Genomic DNA, 24,172 nt, shown 5'->3' with positions numbered 1-24,172 from the left:
TTTCTGACTTCTGTGGGTCTCAGATGATGTTGGTGAACCCTTTGTGTCCAAAGAGAAGAGGTAATGCTTTGCATTCCCCTGCCCCCAGCAGAAGAGCAAGCTCAGAGAATGTGGTGGTGGGCAGGGGTTTTCCAGGACATCTCAGCAGGAAGCTGTTTTGGAACAGATATAAGGAATTGTAGTTAGCAGCATGGTAGCCAAATTTTAAAATTACATATGCTGAAAAGCTGCTTCGATATTCTCAATCAAAGGCATGAAAATCAGTCTGCCATCACTCCATCACCAGATAGCAGCTACCACCAGAGTCTCTCCTCTTGAGTTGTAGCTGGCTGCCATTTTTCCAAGCTTTCAGTCCTTCAGAGAACTCTTTGTGATAGTATGAATGTACATATGCAGCAGTGTCTTGAAGCCATTTTAATCTCAGTGAGATTAATATCTCTGTTTTCATCAAGAATGAAGGACACACCTCTGCACAGTCTTGCACTGGGCTGTGCAGCAAGTTTGTGTCACTATAATGTTTTAAATGTCAATGATATTTTTTCTTTTTGTTAAATCAAGAATATTTAAAATTAGATCTAACCATATTATTGAAGTTTATTTTAAAAATTTGAGTTTGCAGAACTAAAAATTAATGCAGATAAAGGCAAATAAAAGATGACAAATTTTACTCTTTAATTTCTGTTAAAGCCTCAACCAAAATCTCTCTCCATACAGAAAAGTATCAGTGATCATTTGCAAGGAAAGGATTCTCTTTGATTGCTGTATAATCCCAGGTGCCAAGCAGCATCCAGCCATAGCATCTCTCGTGGGCATGCTGGCCATACTTGGTGGGAGCGCTGTGTGTGCTGCTCAGTTTGATCCTCGAGTAGTAGGAGGCTGTCCTGTAATCTGGCATCCCTGGTGCTTCAGTAATATGGAGAGGTGATGCACTGGCAGCTGGAATGTAGGGATTAATGGAAATATTAACTATAAAAATGGCTATGGGCAAGAACAAAGGAAATGTGTGAAAACAGTTGGATAAATACCTGAAGGCATGAATATATAATGCCATACAGTGTTAGGGGAACAACCATTTTCTCTTTGTGTAAGGTGCTTTTGGACAATATTCTTCTTACCTAGTGGCACTGTACATCATTTTTATTCTATCTGACACCAACTGGGAAATAACCCAAAACACTAGATATTTCTGAAAGAAAATGTCAAAACAGTAAGGAAGATGCTTGAAGTTTTTGACCCAAGGCCATTAGAAAGAAACACCAGATAACAATATGCTGTGTTAGATGTGTAGGGGCTTGGGCCTTCTTTGTGGTCTAGGCTATTATCCAGTTGTGGGTTACAAAAAGAGCCCTCTGAAGTGATCTGGGGGCAGGGTCTGAAACAAGAATTAAAAATGGCAGTGAAAGTAGACAGATTTTAAATATATTATGAATATTAGTAAAAGTTTTATGAATCATACTGTACTTTAGATTGACTTTTTCATCCACAGAACAGAATGTAGTCAAATTTTATTCACATAAGTCCTTCTGGCATAAACTGTCACATGCATCAGGCATAAGAATTGTTATAAGAACTCACTCAAATAAATTGATACTTGACTCTACTGCTACAAAACGAAGGAGATGAGAGAAAGTGACTTCATATACTTGGGATTAATAGTTTCTCAAGAACTAATTCATAGGCTGACAAAAAAAAAAGAGAGAGCTCTGTAGAGGAAGATCTGTCCCTCCTTGTAACATCGTGTAATTATTGTGACACAAATTTTAGTTTTTATTTTGTGATGTATTTTAGTTTTGTATGCACCAAATAAAAGAGGAATCTACTGTCAATAAGGAACAATAATCATAAGTCACAGTTATAACAAGCATATTAAATGTCCACAGTTGTGAGGTTATTGTAAATATGTGCTGTATGTGTCCTCTAGGAAAGCTGAAATTGGCAACAAGAGACTTGAACAAAGGGCATGGGGAGACATTCCCTGCTATTCCTTTGTTTATAATTAACATTTTTATAGTTTGTTTACTCCTATAAACTGGACATGACAGTGGTACCTGTCAAAACAAGTCAATCATTATATCAGTCAAAGCATTTTACTTTACCCATGTTCCTTTCCTCTCTGCAAGTGGAACTTGATTCATTAGAAACCTGGATTGGACTTCGTTGTTCCAGGTTTGACAGTTTAAACAATAAAACAAAACCAAGGTGCATCTTTTGTAGCTGAGTTGTAGAAGTGCTGGTCCTTGGAAAGGCAGGAGCTGCCCCACTTTGAGTTCCTCAGTGCCATGTCCAGTTGTTCGCAGGAGCATGGTCGATGTGTCCCATGCCACAGAGCAGCCAGGCTTGCAGCATCAGGGAAGGGCCTCAGTGGGGAAACTTGTGGCATGGGGCCTTTCTGGTGGTATTTTCTGTTTTGCTGCATGAAATAGTTTCTTAAAATCTGAATTCACACAGTGATCTGAAGCAAATCGGTTTGTTTCACACCTGTAGAAAATAAATGTGACAAAAAGCAATGAGAGACCGTGTAGGGAGAAGTAGTGACATTTATTCATGAAACCTCTGAATAAGTTAACCATCTTCCTTTCATATATTTCATTCACTCTCCATTTCATCCACATCCCCCAGTATGCATGGGCTGTGGTGGTCTGGCTCACTTGTGAGTGACACAAAGGACATGGGACATCAAGCCCTTACCACATCTCCTAGCATTTTCTTGATTGGCAACCAAGGACTGACTGATTTTTGGAGAAATTATTTATACCCTCTAGGAATCTACTGTTGCTATTGGTGGTCCTTTATATTGAATATACTCCTTTCTTCAGTCTCTGAGTCTTAGACAAAAGAAGCTGCTCATTTGCTGTTTTTTTTTCATTTAGGAAACACACATCTTTATTGAAATGATCTGCTTCCCTGTTGGGCTTACAGGCAAGAGAACGGCAGGTGTCACATGCTGCAGTTTTGCTGCCAACATCCCACTGTCATGGTACAGGGTCTTCTGCTGACAAGACACCTGTTCAGTGGTCTTACGGAGTCTGGACATTCTTTCCAGGCTTGACAAAAATGACTCATTTTGATTTTTATTGCTTGGAATGCTTTGTACTGTCGATACACATGATTTCTCTAACCTTTGGTTTTTCTTCTCGTGCTTACATTCATATTCCCATTCACACTTCATTTGTTGTTATGATAATATTTCTGTTAAAAGTCCTATACCTGTTGTGGTTTCACTAAGTCTATGCTCACAGGTTGGTTATGAGGTAAGGTATACTGTGGTTTAGCTAGGAATTAGGAATTACCTGTTTTATGTCTCTAAAGCACACTGTTTTGGTTAACTACCTGAAAATCAAACACTTCTTAACTATATTTTAAGGTTGTGACTTAAATGCTGCTTTCTTTGGCTTCCCCTTTTTGGGAACTGTGAAACTCATGTTGGATTTCTATCCGAAAATCCTCATTCTGTTTGCTGCTTTAAAATAAGCTTGTTTCTCTCTGTAGGATAGTAGCAAAAGGCAACATCTGTTTTGGGGTTCTGACTGAGTTTCTTTAACTTCACTTCTCATTAGAAAGCTGACATTACATAGCTGCAGTTGATCTTTTAGGCTCCCTCCCTGGTTACTGCAAAGCAGTATGCCCGCAGCGTAATTCACCCACTGTGTCTTAAACAGAGATTTTATTATTATCACATAGAGGCAACTTTGCCGGACTAATTATACAGGGAGCTTCCAAGCCTACTTTTACCAGAAAAGCAGTTGGAACATGTTATGTGTTTAAAATAGAGAGGTATGTAAAACATGTATCTGGTACAAAAAATGATGCAAAGTAGATGCTAGTCACAATATGGTTTGTTTTTGGTTTTGTTTTTTTTTTTCTGAAATTGATTGAGACTTGGGAAGCCTTAGAATTTTTCTTCGGCTGCAACTCTTTTTTTCTTTTTTTTTTTGCTTTGTTAATCTTTCAAATATTTTAATGGGGTTTTTTTTACTAATAATCCCAGGAAAAGATATGACTGAATATATTTGACTTATTAATAGCACCATTTTTTTCTGTAGTTTCCAGTTTTGATGGAATAGCTTTTGTCTGTCCCTTTTCCTCTTTCTGATTTGAGTAATGTCCTGTTTCATTGGATTATTACACATTCACAGGATCAGTGATCAGCATTTGTGGAACCCAAAGGCAGATGAATTTTACGAACACGTATCCAGAGGAAGTGGAAGGAAATGAGGTTTGACTCAACTTTCCTAGTTTACACATTGAGTCAATCTATTATGGGCCTACCCTCTTCAGTGATTGTGCACCAGTATTAAGTCCAGCTTTCTCTCTTTTTCCCTCTTGAAGTAGTCTCTTCTTCACTGAACCATAGAAACATGGACTAGTTTGGATTAGAAGGTATCTTTAAGGTCCAACCCCATCGTTCACTAGACCAGGTCGTTCAACGCCCTGTTCAACCTGGCCTTGAACAATTCCAGGGATGGGGCATCCACAACTTTTCAGGGCAACCTGTGCCAGTGCCTCACTACCATCATCCTAAAACATTTCTTCCTCAACTCCATTCTGAATTTATCCTCTGTCTAATTCCTCTTGTGAGGAATTTGAGCACTCTGTCCAAGCTCAGCTGTTTCTATGAAGAAGATTGCACATCAGCCAAAGAGGAAGTGATCAAGTCCTGATCTTCTGTGTTCTGATAGAAATGTTTTCCTAACCAAAAGAGTCAACATGAAAAAGGTTCTGCTATCAGATATGCTGTTTTGGTTTTGGGGGGGTGGGGGGCTGGGGGTTAATTCAATGGAACAGTGCAAAATACCATTTAGAAAACATACCTTGTTGATTTGTTCCCAATTGTTTGAATGATTCTCTGCTTTTAAAACAGAGTAAGAATCTGATATAACTCTAATCTAATGTAGTGAGTGACCAGGGATGCATACCAGCGTTGAGCAAACCTTTCTGAAGTCTTAAAACAGAAACCCTCAGTCTAAATGAACTCAAATTGTGAACTTTCATAGCACAGATCTTCCCACTCATCTCTTCCCACATCCAGACCCCAGCCTTCAGAAACCAAAAGTGTGATTCACCTCATCTCTTTCAGTTGTCTTGCTGAGATGAGATGAATCATGCTTTAAAAGCTCTTAGTGAATTTTCATTTATCATTCAGGTAGTATAAATGATAAGCATAGTTTTCTGATGTCATTTGGCCGTATGAATACTATCCAAAAGTTTTTGTGTCGTATACTTGCCGTGTGCCCTAGCAATTAGCAGAAGTCATTTAAATAAAATTAAATGGGCCATTGTTCCATTCCCTGTTCTTTTCAAGAACAAATCTTTTAAAGAGGGCAAGTATGATTAAGCAATGAAATTAAATCATTATTGACTGACATGGAAAATTTTTCTCTTCCTCAGTTTTTTCTCCAACTCACTCTCCCTTTGCTCCTCACAGTGTTACCTCATCTTGTTCTGCTCTTTTAAACCTTTCTATAATCACTGCTGGTTTTTTGGATGCCCAAAGTCAGACCCTGCTTATAAACACAGTGTAGGCCCACTCAGTGTATCACATCTAAATTTTATGTAGACTGTAGTAGAAAAAGTTATTCCTTTCATGGTAGGTGAGCATCATGAAATGGGAGTAGCCTGTGTTAGTGCTCTTTTGTTCTATGGTTTGTATGTCTTTTGTGCTACAGCCATGCAAACAGCAAGCCAAGCACCCCACTCAGCACTGCAGAAAATGCAAGTGATTATCTTGGCTGCTACTTGCTTGTATTGCAGCAGGACCAGGCTGAATTAGGACCCTCTTTGTGCAAAGTACAGGCCAGTTGTGTGTCCAGAAATGACCTTGCCCTTTACACGTGTGCAGTGTCAGTAAAGGGAAGAGAAGGGGATCAAAGCACACCTAATCTTCCCGAGGTCATGCCCTAGGTGAGCAGTGGAGCTGAAGAAAGCCCTCTGGCTGAGGTCTAGCCTACTCATTTGCTCCCACCATCATTCTGGAATACTCTCAGATCTTTACTGGTAGAAGCCTATACAGATGGAGTTTGGATCAAATTCATTATAGTTATGTCACCAAGAAATATTATTCAGTCATTGTTCCTTGTCCACAACTAGTGTTTTAAATAAAATTTCCGTTCTTGATGTTTTACTAGAATATCTTTTCTCTTCTTTCTTAGTAGTCCCCAGAAAAAATTCTTCCATGCTGAAAAATTGTAATCTTTTAATTCTTGTAGTGACAGTAGCACATAAACAGTAACAGTGATTGCCGGCTTTAGCTGGAAATTCAATAACGCTTTATTTTAATTACCCCATACTTCTGAATTAACTTCATGTGTATTGTTAATAGTCAATTAATTAAGTAGTGTTTCAATCTGAGATATAAATTCAAAGGTTTCTTTTTGTAATTTACTGCTTTGGCACTATCCATTAAGTAGTCCATTATGGTATCTGACCTCACATCTTTTTGAAGCTAAAATAACGATCAGATGAAAATAATGTGGGAAAAAAAAATTTAAAATATTTAATTCACTCAAAATCCCCCTATCCCTGTACTCATACAGCTGCTAAAAAAATGTTTTGTGTATTAAATATACTGTCCCTTAATTTTTATTGTCCAAGCAGTCTCCCTTTTGAGTTTGTGATGAAATGCCAGATTTCAGGCAACTCACTTTTTACTACTGCATTTTACTGCTCAGGCTACAGCTACTACCAACATGTTTCTTTTAGGAATGAGTGAACAGCATAGATTTCATAGATAAAACCAGTGATTACTCTCTAAATAGATATAACTGTTTTTCTGTACAGCTAAAAGAGAAATCCCTAGCTGAAGCAATAATCTAACCAGGTTATTGTCAGTAACAGCTTCTCTGTTCAGCTGGAAGTTCCCATTAGCTATACAATCTCTGAAAAGTTAGCTGTATGAAGTTAATTTTTATGGGAAATCAAGCACAGTGATTTCTGTCTTTTCTTTGAGAGATAAAAATGTTCCAAAAAATTAAAGCAGTGATTTTTCTATATGTGCAATGTGTCAGAGGATAAGAAATACAGGAAAAGGGGAGAACTGTCTTTTTTTCTTCCCCCAACATCTGTTTATTTTACCTTCCTTTTCTTGAATCATGTCAGCATGTATTATTGACATTGTTCCAAAGTTTGGGATTTTGAGTGTTTATCTAGGAATTTCACAGATCACTGAATAGAAATTACATATGTACAAAGGACTATTGCTTTCTTACTTTATGTATCCATAGCCAAAGATTTGTGTCCTAGAAAAAAACCCACACTTAAAATCAAACATCTGCACCTTTTCTCTTTTATTTTCAATGACCCTTTACTGTGGTACTACATAAATTTGCAAAACCTGTGCTAGACCTTTCCAAGTATTTTTCAAATTGTGTGGACAATCAGAGCATCTTTCATTTTGTTCTGACAGATGGTGATGTATTTTATACCAATATTTAACAAAATAAATTCCAAGTTTCAGAGTTTTATTGCTGGCCATGGCAAGCTGGGCCATAACCTCTTGACGTAGGCTGCACTGGACCCCAGTGAGGAGGGTGCATAGAATCATCACTGTGATGCAATTATTTTTGTCTCTACCTTCCATTGCGAGTGACATAGAATTTCCTTACTCTAGTTTTGTCCCTGACCTTTCAGGGAAAGTGAAAGAGTATGCTGTTTGTATTTTTCAAAGAAATACTCAAAGTTTACAGTGTATATGCTACTCTTCCACTTCTCTTTAATGTTAAATGTTGTATCGCTAATGTTTTGTTTACAATATCTTTTCCAGGTCTGGGATTCAGTATTGCAGGAGGAGTGGGAAACCAACACATCCCTGGAGACAACAGCATTTATGTCACCAAGATTATTGATGGGGGAGCTGCGCAAAAAGATGGGAGATTGCAGGTTGGAGATAGACTTCTTATGGTGAGTATGACAAATTTAAATCACATTTATTTAGCTGAAAGTTCATATAAGGACTTTCATTCACCATACATCTTTCTGGAGTTAACCAATACAACTGCTATAATAATTATATTTCCATCATCTTAATTTTTCCATTTTTGTCATATATTTCTGAGACTAAAGTTAACAAAGCATTCCTCTGGAAAACTATCATTTTATGAAGGCAGTGTATTATATTTCTTTGACAAGCCTTTTACAGAGAAGAGAATAAATGTATTATGCACATAAGTGACAAGGCAAAATGCACCATAAATCTTAGAAGACTTTAAACAAATTGTTTTTTCAGGTAGTACTGATTCTACTGTTGTAAGCAAATTGAAAGCTGTCAAAATGTGCCTGTAACTGACTCACATGTAGCAGTACATTTCAGTACCTGTAGGAATGCTTTATCTACATGTTCCATGTAGATGTTAAAAAAACCCAAAACATTTTGGAAATTTTCCCTCGAGGAAGTGTATTCTTCTGATGGAACTCAGTTCAGGAAATTTTTTCTGCTATGTGCTGTGCTCATTCATTGTTTCTCATAGATAATGCTTTCCCACTCACAGTTTGTTTAATTCAACATTGAGGGGGAAATCCTGGCCCTGGTGAATCAGCACAAGTTCATCTATGTCAAATTGTATTCATGTCAATGCATTTGCATAGATTTCGGCAGATAGAGAAATATTCTTTTAATAAGAGAAATGAAAAAAACCTTATACTGCAGTAGCCTTGTTTTGTGATGTGTTATTTAAGCAGTAAAAAATTGCTGCCTGCAAAGCTGTGCCTATTTGAGGTTTTCTTTATTGGCTAGGGACCCTATGTTCCAGTCACATAGGATGATGACCAATAATTTATACAGAGTACTAAACAGTACTGGAAAGGCACTTGGTTGCTGGGTTGATGACTCCTTGTCTTCTTTAACCCAAGTGTATAGATAAAACAGCTTAAGAATCAACTGGTGTTAGCAAAATCAAAGCAAAATGAAACTAGAACTCAAAATTTCTTTGGCATTTTTTATTTGCAGAATCTCAGCATAGTAAAATTCAAGTCAATGTTGGAGAATTTAGTTTTGGCTTTTTTTGGTGTAGAAATGTATATTTTTATTTGCCTAATATGCGCTTCAGTTATTTGCAACTTGTTGCAAATCTGCTTCTGTTCAGCCGTTGCCTGTTGGTTTTTACCCTAATGAGAATTCCTTGCAGTTTTTGTGTCATCCACAATTTTTTGTTACTTTACTCTTAATTCCTTCCAATTCACATGAGATAGTAAATATATATATATATATATAAAAGAAAACCGAATAGATACACACCCCCCACATTCACCCTCCCCAGTGTAACTTCATCAGAACGAATTTGAATAGAAATATAGTATTTTATATACCACTGTGAATAAGTTAATTCTTTTCAGATTTTTACAGGATTAGTCTATTAAGCATCTCAGCCCTAAATCTGTGATTCACTGCAGTCAGTTATAGATGTTTCTTCATCGTGACAAGTTTATGCTTCTGAAAATGGGCAGAGGTCATTTGCATTGTGTTTGATGTCTTTGTTCTTTCCTTTCAGTCTGTACTGTTTCTTTACTTAGTGTTGTGTCCTTTTATCACGGCATGTAAAATGAGCAAAAAAAAAAAATCATTCAAAGTATTGCTCACCTCTAGTTATGCACTTCCAGACCAAGCTTTTCACTGTTGCATAAGAAAATACTAGTCAGCTTGCTCTTTGTATACCTTAATCGTTGCATATTTGGAGATATGTGCACAAGATCAAAATCTTTTTCTAAAATTCATGCAGATTGCAGCCATGTTTCCTGATTCTCTCCAACAAGACACGCTGATTTGTTTTTAACTTCTGTACCTTCAGTATTTTTCTGTCCTAATTTGTGAATTATCTGTCATTTCATGGCACTAACTTCATGTTCCTTTATGAATAGTGAGTGAAAGAATTAATTGCTTTCTTTTGGCAGTGTTTCAACACAGTATTACCCTTGTCATCTATACAGTCCTGCTTCACTGATTTCTTATTGATTATACATTTGAACAGTTCCTCTTTTTCATTTTTTCCTTCTCAGTAGTGCATCCTTTCTTGATCTTTGGTTTTTTCCATCATTTCTCTATAGACTTTAAGAGAATTTGTCATCCTTCTGTAATTCTCAGCAGCTGCTGGGTAGCTTGTTTAATTTTTGTATCTGCGTTTTGATAATTTTGTGTGAAACGCTTTCAGGTCCTGAAGAATGTGCAAATCAAATTAATTTAAATTTAAGATGTAATAAAAGTGTAGATTCAAAATCAAAACTAATATTGAAATTATTGAAATGTAAAACAAGAAGGGGCCACCTGAGCATTTTGCAGCTTGATAACCCTACTGTTATTAAATGAAGATTGGCCATAGTGTGGTAAGCATTTCAGAAGATGTATTATGTAAATAATACATTGTGATTATTGTGAAATCTGTACCAGGACATGTTAGGCAGTTATGCTTCTGTGGCACTAAGCCTGCACTTAGGACTCCTGAGCACTTGCACAGGAAAATGCTCCATTGTATAATAAGCCCGAGGTACCTGTTTGGAAAATTACTGGTGAAAGCATGTTTAACCCAAAAACTGAGTGTTTTTTCTAGGTATATATGAAAGGAGAAGACCAGAGCTCTTCTCTGAAGACTTAACAGCTAGGAGAAAAATACTCCCTCACTGTGTTCTGGTGGTAATGCCTGTGGTAATGTCTTGTTCTGCTGGTGGTAATGCCAGTGGTGAGAATCCCACTGCAGTGGGTGTCTCAGAGAGGTCACTTCTCTCTCCTCTGGAAAGGAGGAAAAGTAAATCATATACAGAGAGCATCACAGACCAACGTGGTAATTCAGAGTCAGCTATAGGGCCAGACAGGGTTGCTTGGGGATTTATCCAATTGAATCTCAAAAATCTCCAAGGATGGAGTTTGCAGAGGCTTTCTAGGAAACCTGTTCCACATCTCAGCTGTCCTCCTGAGCAAAATACTTTTCCTGATAACCTGTTTGACCCTCTCTTGTTTCAACATCAGCCTGCTGTCACTCATCCTGTTACTACATGTGGCTCTGAAAATCTTAGCTCTGCCTTGATGATCTTCCTATAAGCACTGGGGGTCTGTTATTAGTTGTCTTCAGAGGAACCTCTTCTCCAGGCTCAGAATGCCGAGATCCCTCATATTGTGCTCACCAGATCCCCAACCATCCCAGTAGTACACCTCTCAACTTGCCTCCTTTTGTTATTTTTCCTACAGTGCAGGAACCAAACCTGAACAGTTTCCAGGTACAGGCTAATGAGTGTGGGCTATTGGGGAATAATCCTTTGCTGGTTCTCCAACCTCTGCTCCTGCTTATCCAGCCCAGGGTGCTGTTGACCTCTTTGCTGCCAGGACACACAGCTGGCTCATGCCCAGCTTGCCATCCGTCAGGAGCCCCAAGCACTTTTCCATAGAGATGGTGCCAGGCTGTCAGTGCCCAGCCTGTGCTAGTGATGGGGGTTAGCCTGTGCCAGGGCAGGACTTACTGTTTCCTCCTGCTGAACATAAAGTCTTCTTCAGGCCCTTCTCACAGTCTGTGGCAGTCCTGCCTTCGAGTATCTCACAGTGAAATGAAGTGTCACCCCCAAACATGATGCACTTCTCACCTCCTCAAGGTCACTGCTATTGATGATCAGGAAAAGCTGAAAAATTGTTTCAGTTATTACAACTCAGATGATAATTACTTTTTTTTAATCTCATACCACCATCTTACTTTGGAAGAGTTAGTTATCTAGAGAATGAATAAATGAGAGATCAGTATAAATGTGTGTGGTTTTACTAGTATATGACAACACTAATGGCTAGAAGCAAGGCATTTTTCAGGGAAAATACTAAAACCATTAGGGTTTATTAAAAAAATTAGTATTTATCTTTAATAACTATGAGCTTTCCTAAAATACATCTCCTATGCCAAAATACCCTTGCATGTTTGGGGCATATCTTGGCCCATGTAGTCACAGAGATCAGTGATTGTCTATAACAAGAGATTTAATTTGATTCTGTTTTCTTGATGAAAACATGAGGAAAAAACAGGAGTCACTTTCATTTTCATAAATTTATGCTTGCTTTCCATCCAATTCCATTCTGAAAAAAAAAAAGTGTTATTTCATAGGACTGCAGTGGCGTTGTCATTGTGCAATTGTTGATGTGTTCCTTATAGGCTCCCCTACCTCCCCTACCAGTATCTGTTTCTTCCAGATTGTGAATAAATGCAGGATCACGTTTGTATTAAAGTGCATAAAATCAGAGCATGTAATTCAAAATGCATCTAGATTAGCATCTGGTTCTGATCTGAGGTGTCCTTTTAAAGTGATTTTGGCTGTCTTTGTGGGATCATCTTTTAGAAAACTGTCCAGCATTTGTGCAACTAACAAGTCCATGGGATTTAAGTATTTAGTTAATGCAAAGAGATTTATATCCTTAGTACAAATGGTTAGCCTTCAGCACTGGAAAACACTTCAATTTTGCAGCCTTTTATGTCAGAGTGAGTTTTTAAAAAGGCCATCAGCATTCTAGATTTACAGCTAGCAGGCTGCAGGTGTTTACTGGCATATGTTCGCTCAGGCAAATCCACTGTCTGAATGAAAAGTCAAATATTACAGAAAAGCAAACATTACCACTGGTAAGGTAAAGATCACCCTTATGTCTCATTCTCTGAGTGAATCAAATCTTCCTTAGCCTAAATCAATAGTGGAAATGAACGAATCCCCTTTAAAAAAGGAAAATTAAATAAGACAGACTTATTCCTCCAGAGCTCTTATTTTCATATCAGCTTATATTGTTGTGAATAAAATTATTTTTTAGGGCACTTGTACAGTCATTTTGGGGATTCTGAGCTTTTCTGGCTGCTTTTCAGAGCTTTTGATTTCCAATATGAATCTAGGAAAACTTCCAAATAAAACATTCTTGCTTAGGTTTATACTTCATTGCCCTGATTATGCTATTTAGGGGGGAAAAAAAAAACAAACCAGTCTTTTTATATCTTTGGCACCATTTCTTATTGATTTCCCCCATCACTCAAATAGCTTCTTTGATAGGACTTGTATCTTTAATTTCCTCCTCTACTGCTATATTATTTCTTTCCCTTATTTGTTTCTCATATTATCAGTATGTCTTTATATCACATACTTTCTATTTAAAGAAAAAGCTTTCCTATTTTTTTTTCCTTCAGGTGCTGTTTGCGTTTTTAAATTTTCACTAAAGGGAATTTTTTCCATTAGAAAAGCCCCACTTATTCCATGCCTATTTTCCTTCTGACTCCTTTCCTTTGGCTCCTGTCACAGCATTTTGTGTCTCAAATGTACAACTTTGTGACTAAACTGACCACACAGATAAATATCTTTTCTGGCATTTGCCTTAGGGGTTTTTTTCCCCTTTAATTAGTTGCTACTTAAATTGGCTTCTTAGATCCAGAAAGTTGGCATGCAGTACCCATTCTACCCACTCAGATTTAAGTCAGCCCTTCTGCACTAAAATTCAGCCTCTCAGAGGACTGCATGGCATCTACACTTTGATTTCTTACTTTGTGCACATCTCCCACTCTTTATCTTCTTTACCTCTAACTCAACCCTTTTTTTGCAAGCTATATGCAAAAATATATAGGTTCATCTCATCATGAAGAAGTAAAACTTCACTACCATGCATTTATTGAGCCAAAACCACCGAAAAAAACCAGATTTAATACTTGAAATTCTGTTAAAATAGGCATCTTTTATGCAAACAAGAAATAGCTCAAGCAATAGTCTCTCTTGGCAATTGAGAGATTTTTCTCTATATGTCAATCTTACCATAAAAAACCAGCTACAACATCGTGTTTCCTGATTTTTATCATCTCTGTACTATGTTTTAAGGAATGATGTCCAGAGATCCCCTTATAGAAAAAATTGCATACTACAGTCATCTTGCAATAATATCTGGGGGGCGGTGTTAACAATAGAATTCTTATAAGTATTTAAGTTTTTTGTATATCAGAATACATACAGATGTCTTTATTTGTGATCACTGTTTTATGGTCAAAAAGCAGAAAATATATTGATTGATGCACATGGGATTATTAATGGAAATTGTAGATCCAGAGCAAGGACTGCCTTCGGAAGGAAACCTGGAAATGCACTGTATATTTTATGTACTGCAACTCTAAGCAGATGTTGCCAAATGGCTAAGGAAGGTGATCTTATCTCCTTCTCAAAGAGCTCCCACTTAAAAGAGACCTTATGGCACCACTGAGGATTGTCTTTTTTATGAATGAATCAACAAGCTTGTTTGTTTGTTTATTTTCTCTTGATGTACCTTGAGTCTTTCTTTATTTCTTTGTTTACTGAGAACTGAGCAGTCCAGGACAAAATTAATTTTACATGAACTTTGCCATGAACTCTAGGATCTTTAACTGTATAAACACAATGCTGAACTGCATAGATGTTAAATCTTAGTTTAGAATTGCTTGGACTCTTTAAGTCTTAACTTCCAGGTTTCAGTAATTTGTACAGTGTTGGTAAAATATCTGTCCCGTAATGTTAAGATGTAGGACCTGCCGTAGCAAACGTAAGTTTTCTATGTATCATACTTTACTTTCTGTTTCTAAAATGGCTCTTTGTCTTCTAATCTGCACAACTGTGTCATCCAAGTCTCTTGTGATGGATTTTTATCAACTAGATTTACAAAAAAAACCCAAAAAACCAAAACCCAGCGGCTTTGGAAAAGAAATTGCATCAAGTCAATTTGTGTTTTAATTGTTTTTATTCACTTCTAAAAAGCCCAAAGAGTCAAAATCCAGACAGTGCTAAGATATTTCATTTTGTGTCTCTTTTTGACTGAGACCATTTTTTTCCAGCAGCTGTATAGTGGGTGAGATTATGTGAGATTTTTCTCTACTTCAAAAAAACTTAGGATGAAACAAAAAAAGGTAGATACAATGTACAGACAGCGTGGGAAGGAGAAGAGGTAAAGGATAACCTTGTGGTCTTATTTCTAAAATGCGTGAATCTGAAGTGTCTGGCAGTTTTGAAACACATAAACAAGAAAGGCATAATTTCAGTCACTTCTTCTTCCTCTCAGCCTATTAATTTAAGACATTTATTTATTAAAGGTGTATATGTAAGTTATTGCTCTTCATAACAAAGAAAGATAGAGAAATATATAGAAGTTAGGTATAAGATTTTTGTTTAAATAGAAGACCTGTCAAAATACAGCATAACCTGTCAGCAGCTCCCTTCTGAGTGTTAGGCTCTATCACTGTTCTTCATGTCAAATTATCATAATATACCTGCCACTGTCTCTTTTAATTAACCTTAAAACCAAGCCTGAGAATTATACAAGGAAAAAGCTTAAAAAGAATCCTTACATTCAGCAATACTGTCCAATAACAATCATTTTTTCTTGGTGATGATGAAATTTTCTGAATATGAAGAGTCCTCCAGTGATTCATAATAGCTGGATTTCTTTCCAGTTGCCAAACCCTTTGGCAGTTGCTTATTACCACATTCAGGTTTCTGATAATTCATTGATACTGAATTCCCTAGAAGGAGTCTATTTCTGTGATTTACTGTTATGTTATACTATAGTGAGGAGGAACTTCTGCTTCTATCTTGCATAATCTTTAAAAGGAATCCTTGCAGTAACTGTGGAAGTTGGAGGATGGCAATTTAAATGACAACGAAATTTTTCATACACAACATTCAGTGTGAAATGTAGGTCACTGGAACAGGCTCCCCAGGGAAGTGGTCACAGCACCAAGCCTGCCAGAATTCAAGGAGCGGCTGGATGATGCTTTTAGTCATATGGTTCAGTTGTAGGCAGTACTGCGAGGAGCAGGGAGTTGGACTCAATGATCCTTATGGGTCCCTTCCAACTGAAGGTATTCTGTGATTCTCTTAGTTCTGTTGGCTTACACCACATGCCTGAAACCTGGATCTACACCCTTTATTTTTTTCCCTTATCCTATAATTTCTCTATTCAAGAGGTTTGTATTTTTTGTAGCAGGGAACACTCATGGTTCTGTTTATAGAACAACCTATTGTTGACGTTCTGTGGATATAGTGGATTTGTAAGTGAATAAATTTTATATGCCTCTACAATAAACCACGTATGACACTTTCCTTTTGATTTTCTTTCTGTGAGAGTAAAGCATAAATAGGCAAAGCTTACTGCCACCATTTCCTTCCCTATTTTATCTGTAGTCCTCTACTCTTATCCTTGCTTAAGTGTTTTTCTTTCCTAAAAAAATCATAGAACTAGTACTACATTCTCTTACTTTTTCAGTGTCTTTTTCCTGTGCTTCTAGAAAACTGACAAACTTTCAGACTGAAAAATACCTTTTCCCCATCCAGCACTGCCCTTTTTCAATTCCTGCACCTCATAAGTATTCTATATGCCACTTTTTACGTCTCATTATTTCAATGGTCAATGCCATATCAGCGATGGAAAGATTTGAGGTGTTGAGTATTTCTAAGGCCCCAGGAGGCTAAGAGATGAATTAGGAAGTTTATTTTGTTAGGTCAAATAATGTAGACAGTTTCTGTAACTGATGTGGTGTTACAAAATTATTATGAAATATAGTTTTATATTAGTGATTATACCAGTAGCAGAACATCAAAAAGGACTTTTCTATTGTCAAAAACAATATTGCCTTCTTGACCCATTTTGATTCTGTGTATCAATATTGCTACATCAGTCTTTGAATATGCATGTGCTAAGAAAACTGTATTTTCTACCTTTCAGCAGTATTGCTTCTATGATCTTTAGTGCTTTTTGTTTACAGCAATGTTCCCAACTTTTTGAAAACTGTAAGGCTTTGTCATTTTTTTGTCTATTTCTGCATTCCAACTCAACTGTCTGATTTCTCCTCTAAGGTAAATAATTACAGTTTAGAAGAAGTTACCCATGAAGAGGCAGTAGCGATACTGAAGAACACATCAGATGTAGTGTATCTGAAAGTTGGAAAGCCCACCACCATTTACATGACAGATCCATATGGCCCACCAGATATTACTCACTGTAAGTGACTTCTGCAACTTATTTTACAAGAGATATCAGTTTGTCAGATGATTGTATTTTTTCATAGCTTGTTCAAAGTACCCCATAAAAGTTTATGAAACTGCTTGGAAGGCTACAGAAATGAAATGTTTATTGCTACCTAAGTATGCTACACTCAAGAAATATTGCAAATAATATAGCTCTGCTAAAGTATTTTTGCAGCAAAAGTTGCAATGTAGAAGATGTACGACTGTGCTGGTTCCAATTAGCCATTGTCCAGGTGATCAGACTGAACTGTAACTCTTGTGAAAATTACAGCAATAAGTATATGCAAATGTATGTTGAAATATGATTCGATTTGTAGCCTGGAGTCCTCTGTCCACTGAAAAATTGGAACAAGCAGCAAACCATCTTGTACAAATTTAGTAGAAGCCTGAGGCAAATATATCTCGTATTCGAATAAAATATTTTACTGGAATGTAAAAATCACTGCTCTACTTACAAAACTTTACCTATTTTCTGCAGATACCCAATTCGTGGAGTCATAGAATGGTTTGGGGTGGAAGGGACCTTAAAGACCATCTAGTTAAACTCCCCCTGCCATGAGCAGGGGCACCTTCCACTAGACCAAGTTGCTCAGAACCCCATCCAGCCTGGCCTTGAGCACTTCCAGGGATGGGATATCCCTGGCTTCTCTGTTCCAGTGCTTCACTACCTTCATAGTGAAGAATCCATAAATCATTGGTCCACTTTGCTTTATTCTCAGTCTATCCATTAACTTTATATATGTTCATCTGGCTTTTTTGTTTTGCAGAGGACAAAGGCCTTATTTGTCCTTGCATTCAGTGCACACTCTGTTGTAGGAAAATTTGTTTAAAAAATATGGTAAAACTCAGTGAAGTATTCCATAGCAAGGGAAGACATCCTCATTTTAAAACTGATTTCAATCAGACTGTCATATCCATGCACCCAGAAGCATCTAGGCTCATGTCTAGCATTCCATTAGAAAGATGTGCATCCAGGTGCATCCCCAGGACTCCCTGAGGTGACCATGTACAAGGGTAGGTGGCTGGCTGTAGAGTCCTTATCATACACATACAGCTTTTTATATTGGCAACCTCCTTGATGGAGTGATTTTTGTACTCTTAAGGAGATGACAGCAATATAAGGATCTTCTGTCTCTGCCATCTGTCCCTACTATGCATGTCTTTAGGATTTACTCGCATCTGTGCTGTCTCCTTATCTGAGTGTCCTAGGCTCCAACCTAGTCTTTATCTCCCACCACCATCTCTTAATGGCTTGAGTATTTGTTTTAGTTTGGGTTTAGGCTTTCCTGGCAAGTTACATGTAATAATATATTGAGTATTGATGACTTACTGGTGAATCTAGCTTTATTGGTACATGCCATTCTTATACCCCTCCTGCCAGTCCTCCTGGTGTCCATACCCAGGCGTTGCCATTCCCTTATCATTCACAGCAATCTTAACATTTCAGCTGCAGCTCTGTGTACCACTGGTGCCCATTAGTCTTAACAGTTCATTACTGAAACTCCCTTTCTTCATTAGTTGTTCATTAAAAACTGTCTGCCTTGGGTTCAACTACCAACAGGGACCAAACTGGATGGAAATTTAATTTTTGACAAGAGCTTCAGCAATTGATCCACATCCACACACTTGATTTCCTGCTAATAATTCTGTAGGCACTTAAGGCAAACTAAGGGTGGGGAAATTTACCAAGAGCAGTAAATGCTAAGGATTTAAATTTTTCTGCACTTTTGCAGTGTTGCTATTGTGCATAGACAAAGTTGAGGAAAAAACTAGATATCCCAAGTCTTCCTTATTCAGCCTGCTCCATGAAAACAGAAGGGAAGGTTTTGTAACATGCATGTCAGTGGTATGCTCAGCCATGCTGAGGATGCCTATTTAGTTAGCAAATGTTATGACAGATGGCAATCATGTTGTTCAGTAGCAGTCTGGTCTGGATCTTAGCAAAGCCCAGAAGTAAAAATGCTAAATGTCCCTATCCAATCTCCAGCTTTATAATACTTTCAAAAAAATAATTTTGGAGTTCTAAAACAGTGTGGTTTATTATGTCAGATTATAGTTCAGCAGCATATGAGAAGACAGAAGTAATTCCGGAGGGAGAGTAAAGGTTGAAAAGATTTGCAGTAGCCCTTCCCGAGCTGTTGGTGCATACAGATTCATTTATCCTCAGGGAACCTTTCATTATACCTACATGTTCAGAGTATTTCAGAATGCATAATGGCCTTTCCCTGTAGAGAGATTTTGCTTTGAAGCATTCTGTATCTCAGCATCTGAAAAAAAGACTGAAACTAATGCTAGAAAGTTTAGCTGTCTTCCTCTTGTGAGAAAATTAATCACAGCTCATTGCAGAAGCATGTTTTTTCTATTTATCATTTCTTTTTCTGATTAAATTAACTAGATAGAATACAACTATTACTGCATCTCTCCAGTCATAAATGTCCCAGATAACTTCAGAATAGCAAAAAGCACATAAACAACAAAACTGCAAACATAATATATAGACAGACAACACAGTCCTGTAACTTTCATCATTAATCATTAATAGGTAAGAGATTTGCATCCATTTTCTATTTTAAGTATACAGATTTACTGTGGTCTAAATCCCATTTATGTTGATACTGAAATTTCAATTATATTGGAGATTTGGGCACCTTTGGTAGATCACAGCTTTGAATGTATACATAATTCTTGCCACACATAATATTCCTGCTCTTATCCTGCATTGAGTTCTTACTATATTACTCCCATTGGTGCACACTGCAGGCAAAAAGAGGAGTGTGCTTTTAATCTCATTCTTTCCTAATTGCATTTCCTTCTGCGAGTTAGTCCGAAGGGAAGAAAATGTCTCCTGTCTCCCAAATAGGAGACCATATTCAAGCTCCCTCTCAGGAACTAAGTATCCTCTAAAGAGTAAATCCCTGCAAATGAGCCAGCATTATTATTACTACTACTATTATTATTATTATTTTCAGCAAAACTCCAGCTGTTAATTCTTTCTTGTTGTATTTTAAGCTCTCTCAAACAAGGATTGTTTGTTTTGGTCTTATTTACAGTATTGAACATGTTCTTGGTACTTAAAAAAAAATTATGTTCTTGTGACCTCTAATGAAACATGAAAGTTGCTGACTAGAAATGTTAATTTTTTACCATCAGCTTATTCTCCACCAATGGAAAATCATATACTCTCTTCTGGAAACAATGGCACTTTAGAGTACAAGGCATCCCTGGCCCCTATCTCACCAGGAAGATACTCACCCATTCCAAAGCACATGCTTGTGGAGGACGACTACACCAGGTCAGATGCTTCTCTTTATTTGTTGCCTTTCATGCAACTGCAAAGAATATAAGTAAAGCATTCAGTGCATCTCTAATAGAATACAGCATACTGTACATTTCTATTCAGATTTTTTTTTTTTTTAATAATCCCCAAAGAATTGTGACTACTATATGGAAGTACAGTAACAGAATTTTATCTGTGTAGTTAATTCCTAGGTAGAAGAGACATATAGGAAAAGGCTGGGAGGGTTCTTTTATGCCTTGTTTTAGATGAGCACTGAATGTCACTGATGAGATAGTATGTATTTATCTTTGTGTTTGAAGAGCACTACCATTCACCTAGAAGACAGAAGTTGTTCAGTTTGTAAAATGAGCCCTCATTATAATGTCTAATGCCACAGAAAATGAGATCTTTTTTTTTTTTTTTTTTTTTTTTTTTGCTAGGAGGAGGCTGTTCTGGTCCTCTAACCTGACTTGCTGTGTCTTGCAAGTCAAAGAATCTCATCCACTTACATATTCATCAGCTTCATAACCCACTAATTTGCATTTCATTTTTCTTGTTGCATGTGATTACTATCTCAAGCAGCTTAACTTGTTGGATCAGACAGATTCAGAGTAACTAAATCATGATACAGTGTTTAATCAGGACATAATTGTGTGGAAACCACACCTTTCTTCCCTGTCTTGTCTAAAAGAGTTTCTCCTTTGTTTTGATTGAGGATGCAAAGCTGAAACTGATTTCCTTCAACTTGTGAGACATTCAATTAGGATGACTTTTCCCTGAATGGTTCCAAGAAGTTGCATTTTTAATTAATAGTTAAAACATTAATTTCATTAAATCTGCAACAAGGTTTTACCTGATCTAATAACAATGTCATAATTTCTCAAGTACCCACGTATAGGGAGAATACCAATATTAAAATACCTGGATTACAATGATGAAGGCTTTGTCAATAAGCTTGTAGGGCTCAATTGTCTTAGTCTGTAATGAGATGTCAGCACCACTATTGCTGAGAAAGAGTTAGCAAAGTTTAAAAACAGAAAAAAAATTGCAGCCTTTAAAGTAAATAATAGCTAAGGGCATCACGAAGTCACAGAAAGTGAAGGGATTAATCCTAAAAAGGGAGATAAGCTGTCCTGGCAATTAGAAGACCATTTAAACAGTTAGAAGGCTTGTAAGGTGACAAAGAAGTATTATTAGTCGTGTTTCTTTGTGTTCCATGTAGCTGATTTTAACTTCCTGGTTACTTCTGGGGGAAAAAAAAAAGTCAAGAAAAGAAAAAATAGTCATAGAAGGAAAGGCAGTGACACTCTTAGCCCAATAGTTTAGCACATATCCAGTAGAAAGCCTACCAAAAAACATGCAGGATATGTATTAAAATTAATAAGTATGTCCTTTTGACCTTTTTTTAGGGAGAAAGCTGCATTCCTATGCTGATATTTTTAGGATGTTTTTAAACAAGTTAGTTGTGCTGGTTTAGCTCCTGAGAGAAAAATGAAATTTTGGCACGGTCTGTTTCTTGTCTGAGGTATTCACACCAATGTCCATTTTGTATTATTTGTGGGAAAAAATGAATGCCCAGAGAAGCTGTATGTATTCTGTGAAATACTTCTCTCCTGTGTTCTTCCCATCTGGATTTCCAGGTTAATGTGTTGCCTAATGAAGGTCTGATATCCAAAGTCTTCTTGTGGCTTTGGCACTATAGACAGGAGAGGCTGACTCTACAAGCATGACCTTCTGTGACAGATGTGTGGCAGTGGCAGAAATAAGGGTGTCAAGTGATAGGAGCAGGCTCTGAATGCCACAGAGCAAATCAGACAGAAATCTCATATTTCTGAACAAGTGTTAACCCTGACCTGTTGAAACGGAGGGGGCTATTATGAGCTTCATTTCATTAGTGATAATAGTCTATATGCTACATCAGGAAACAAAAGCACAAAGAGAAAATGAAGAAAGTCATGAGACAAATGACACTTCTTGCCACTGCATTTCCTCACTGGACATGCATGTACATCTGAGAGACACCCAAACAAGAGCCAGAGACCAGTTTTCCTCTCTGACAAAAATGACTTAAGAATCTCTATCCTTAAAAACCAAACCATTTAACCCTTGAATGCTACTGAGATTGTTTTTTTTTTTTTTAATGTCCATGTGTCTAATTATTGCTTATTGATTCAAGTGGGACTACTGAACTGCAGCAGTTAATTCTCGCAGTCATTTTCACCGCTATAAACTCAGAACAGTGAAAGCACTCTTTCTCTCAAATGCCATAGGATTTGCTGATGAGTCTGCCATCAAAATAACAAGATATTTGGGAAGTCTTTGTTGCTGACCAATTCACAAAATCTTTTGAGAATTCAATTATCATATTGATAACTTTAGTAAAACCTATAGACACCCTGATTGCAGCATTTACATTAAGGTTTTCGCACATAATGTTTTATAATTAAGATGTTTGCCAACTGCTGCAGTGCTACCCATTAAAACTACCTGGTTCTTGCTGTAATCGGTTTACAGGGCTAATTTACATTGTGCTCACATAAGGAAATTTATTACCCATGCAGTCTTGCAACACTTCTGGCGGATTTTCATTTGTGCCAGCTAAAAATATTTGGAACACTAACTTCTCCACTAAAAAAGGCTTTTGCAATTTTGGAATTCTCTGTACAAGTGATTCAAGTGAGGCAGATGACAAGCTTTCCTTTAACTTACTTGTGATAATGAATCTACCAGTAAAGCTTAAATGGTTGAACATTCAACTCATCTTGCCCACTTCCTCCTGATTTTTGGTTTTGTAGTTTTTTGTTTGTTCATTCCCGTTCTAAGGGTTTTTTTTACCTAAATACATCTATTTTTCCTAACAAAAACAAGTGTTTCTGTTGATAAAAATTTGTATTTTTTTGGTCTGATATTGGATCTGTGCCTGAAAAAAATTGGGTTCAGTCTATACAAAAAATAGCCTAATCTGAGCACAAGGGATAGAAAAGTAACAAATCATCTTCAGCCATAAATTTTAGCAAAGCTGGATGTTGTCTCTTAGTTACTGAATTTTTTTAAGTTGCATGTGTTATTGGTACAAAATGCTATCAGTGATGGGCATAATTTACTTCTTCATTTTTCTGGATTTATTGTAAATTTACTCAGAATGGAAACTTTGCCTTCCTGTATTTTTTACAGCAATTATCACTTTTTAAATGAAATAAAATAACACAAGTTCAGCTTAGTAGAATGTGGCATCAAAAGTGGATGAAAAGTATGTGTCAAATAATTCTATCAGTACACATGGCAAGTAAGACCTTGCTTGTTTTATTTCCTAGTAAGATTAAATTGTTGTGCAGGCAATGCAGCGGATTCATTGACTGTGTTGCTGACCGTTCCCTGTTGGGGATGCTGCTAGAGGGGAGAAACAGGATTAATTCTCTGCTTGAGCTGCTGCTATAAGAAGGGAAGAACTCGTGGCAAAGGTTGTGATAAATAACAGCTGGGATCAGAGTGACCATGAGTTGGCTTAGTTCATGATTCAAAGGAAGTCTAGAAAGACAGTCAGCAAGTTATGACTGTTAAGATTTCAGAAAAGCAAACTTCAGCCTTTTTGGAGAGTTGCTTAGCAAAATCTCTTGGGATGCTGCCACAGAAACATAGGGCCCATGAAAGATGGATGATTTCTAAATAAAACTTATTGAGAGCTCAGGGAGGAACCATCTTGTTGAGCAGAAAGGAGGGGGACTCAGCAGAAGGCCTTCATGGCTGAGCAAAGACCTTTCTGATGACCTAATATGCAAGATATAAACAAGTATTGCTTGACTGCTTAGTGACAAAATTAGGAAGCTGATTGATTTGAGCTAAGACTTAAAAGGATCATAAAGGAAAATAAAAGTGATTCTGCAGATGTGTGCTACTTTCAAAACTGAAGGTAAAATTTGAGGA

The 24,172-nt window shown here is 37.1% G+C and overlaps 1 protein-coding gene across 30 annotated transcripts in view; it reads left to right on the top strand.

Moving 5' to 3' along the window:
• The window catches only part of DLG2 (discs large MAGUK scaffold protein 2), a 998,396-nt gene that overhangs the window by 711,285 nt on the left and 262,939 nt on the right, over positions 1-24,172 (top strand). For all 30 annotated transcript variants that reach the window (XM_042024070.1, XM_042024069.1, XM_042024064.1 and 27 more), the window contains 3 exons: positions 7,760-7,896; positions 16,801-16,945; positions 20,122-20,263. In XM_042024070.1, the coding sequence (XP_041880004.1) occupies positions 7,760-7,896; positions 16,801-16,945; positions 20,122-20,263 (424 nt within the window). The remainder of the gene's footprint in view (positions 1-7,759; positions 7,897-16,800; positions 16,946-20,121; positions 20,264-24,172) is intronic.

This window comes from Corvus kubaryi, unplaced genomic scaffold (genome assembly GCF_017639235.1).
Source record: "Corvus kubaryi isolate FWS band 111438036 unplaced genomic scaffold, C.kubaryi_AGA036_p1.0 37260, whole genome shotgun sequence".
NCBI classification, from domain to species: Eukaryota; Metazoa; Chordata; class Aves; order Passeriformes; family Corvidae; genus Corvus; species Corvus kubaryi.
The sequence above is the reverse complement of the archived record's forward strand: the minus strand, read 5'-3'. Positions and strand labels throughout refer to the sequence as shown.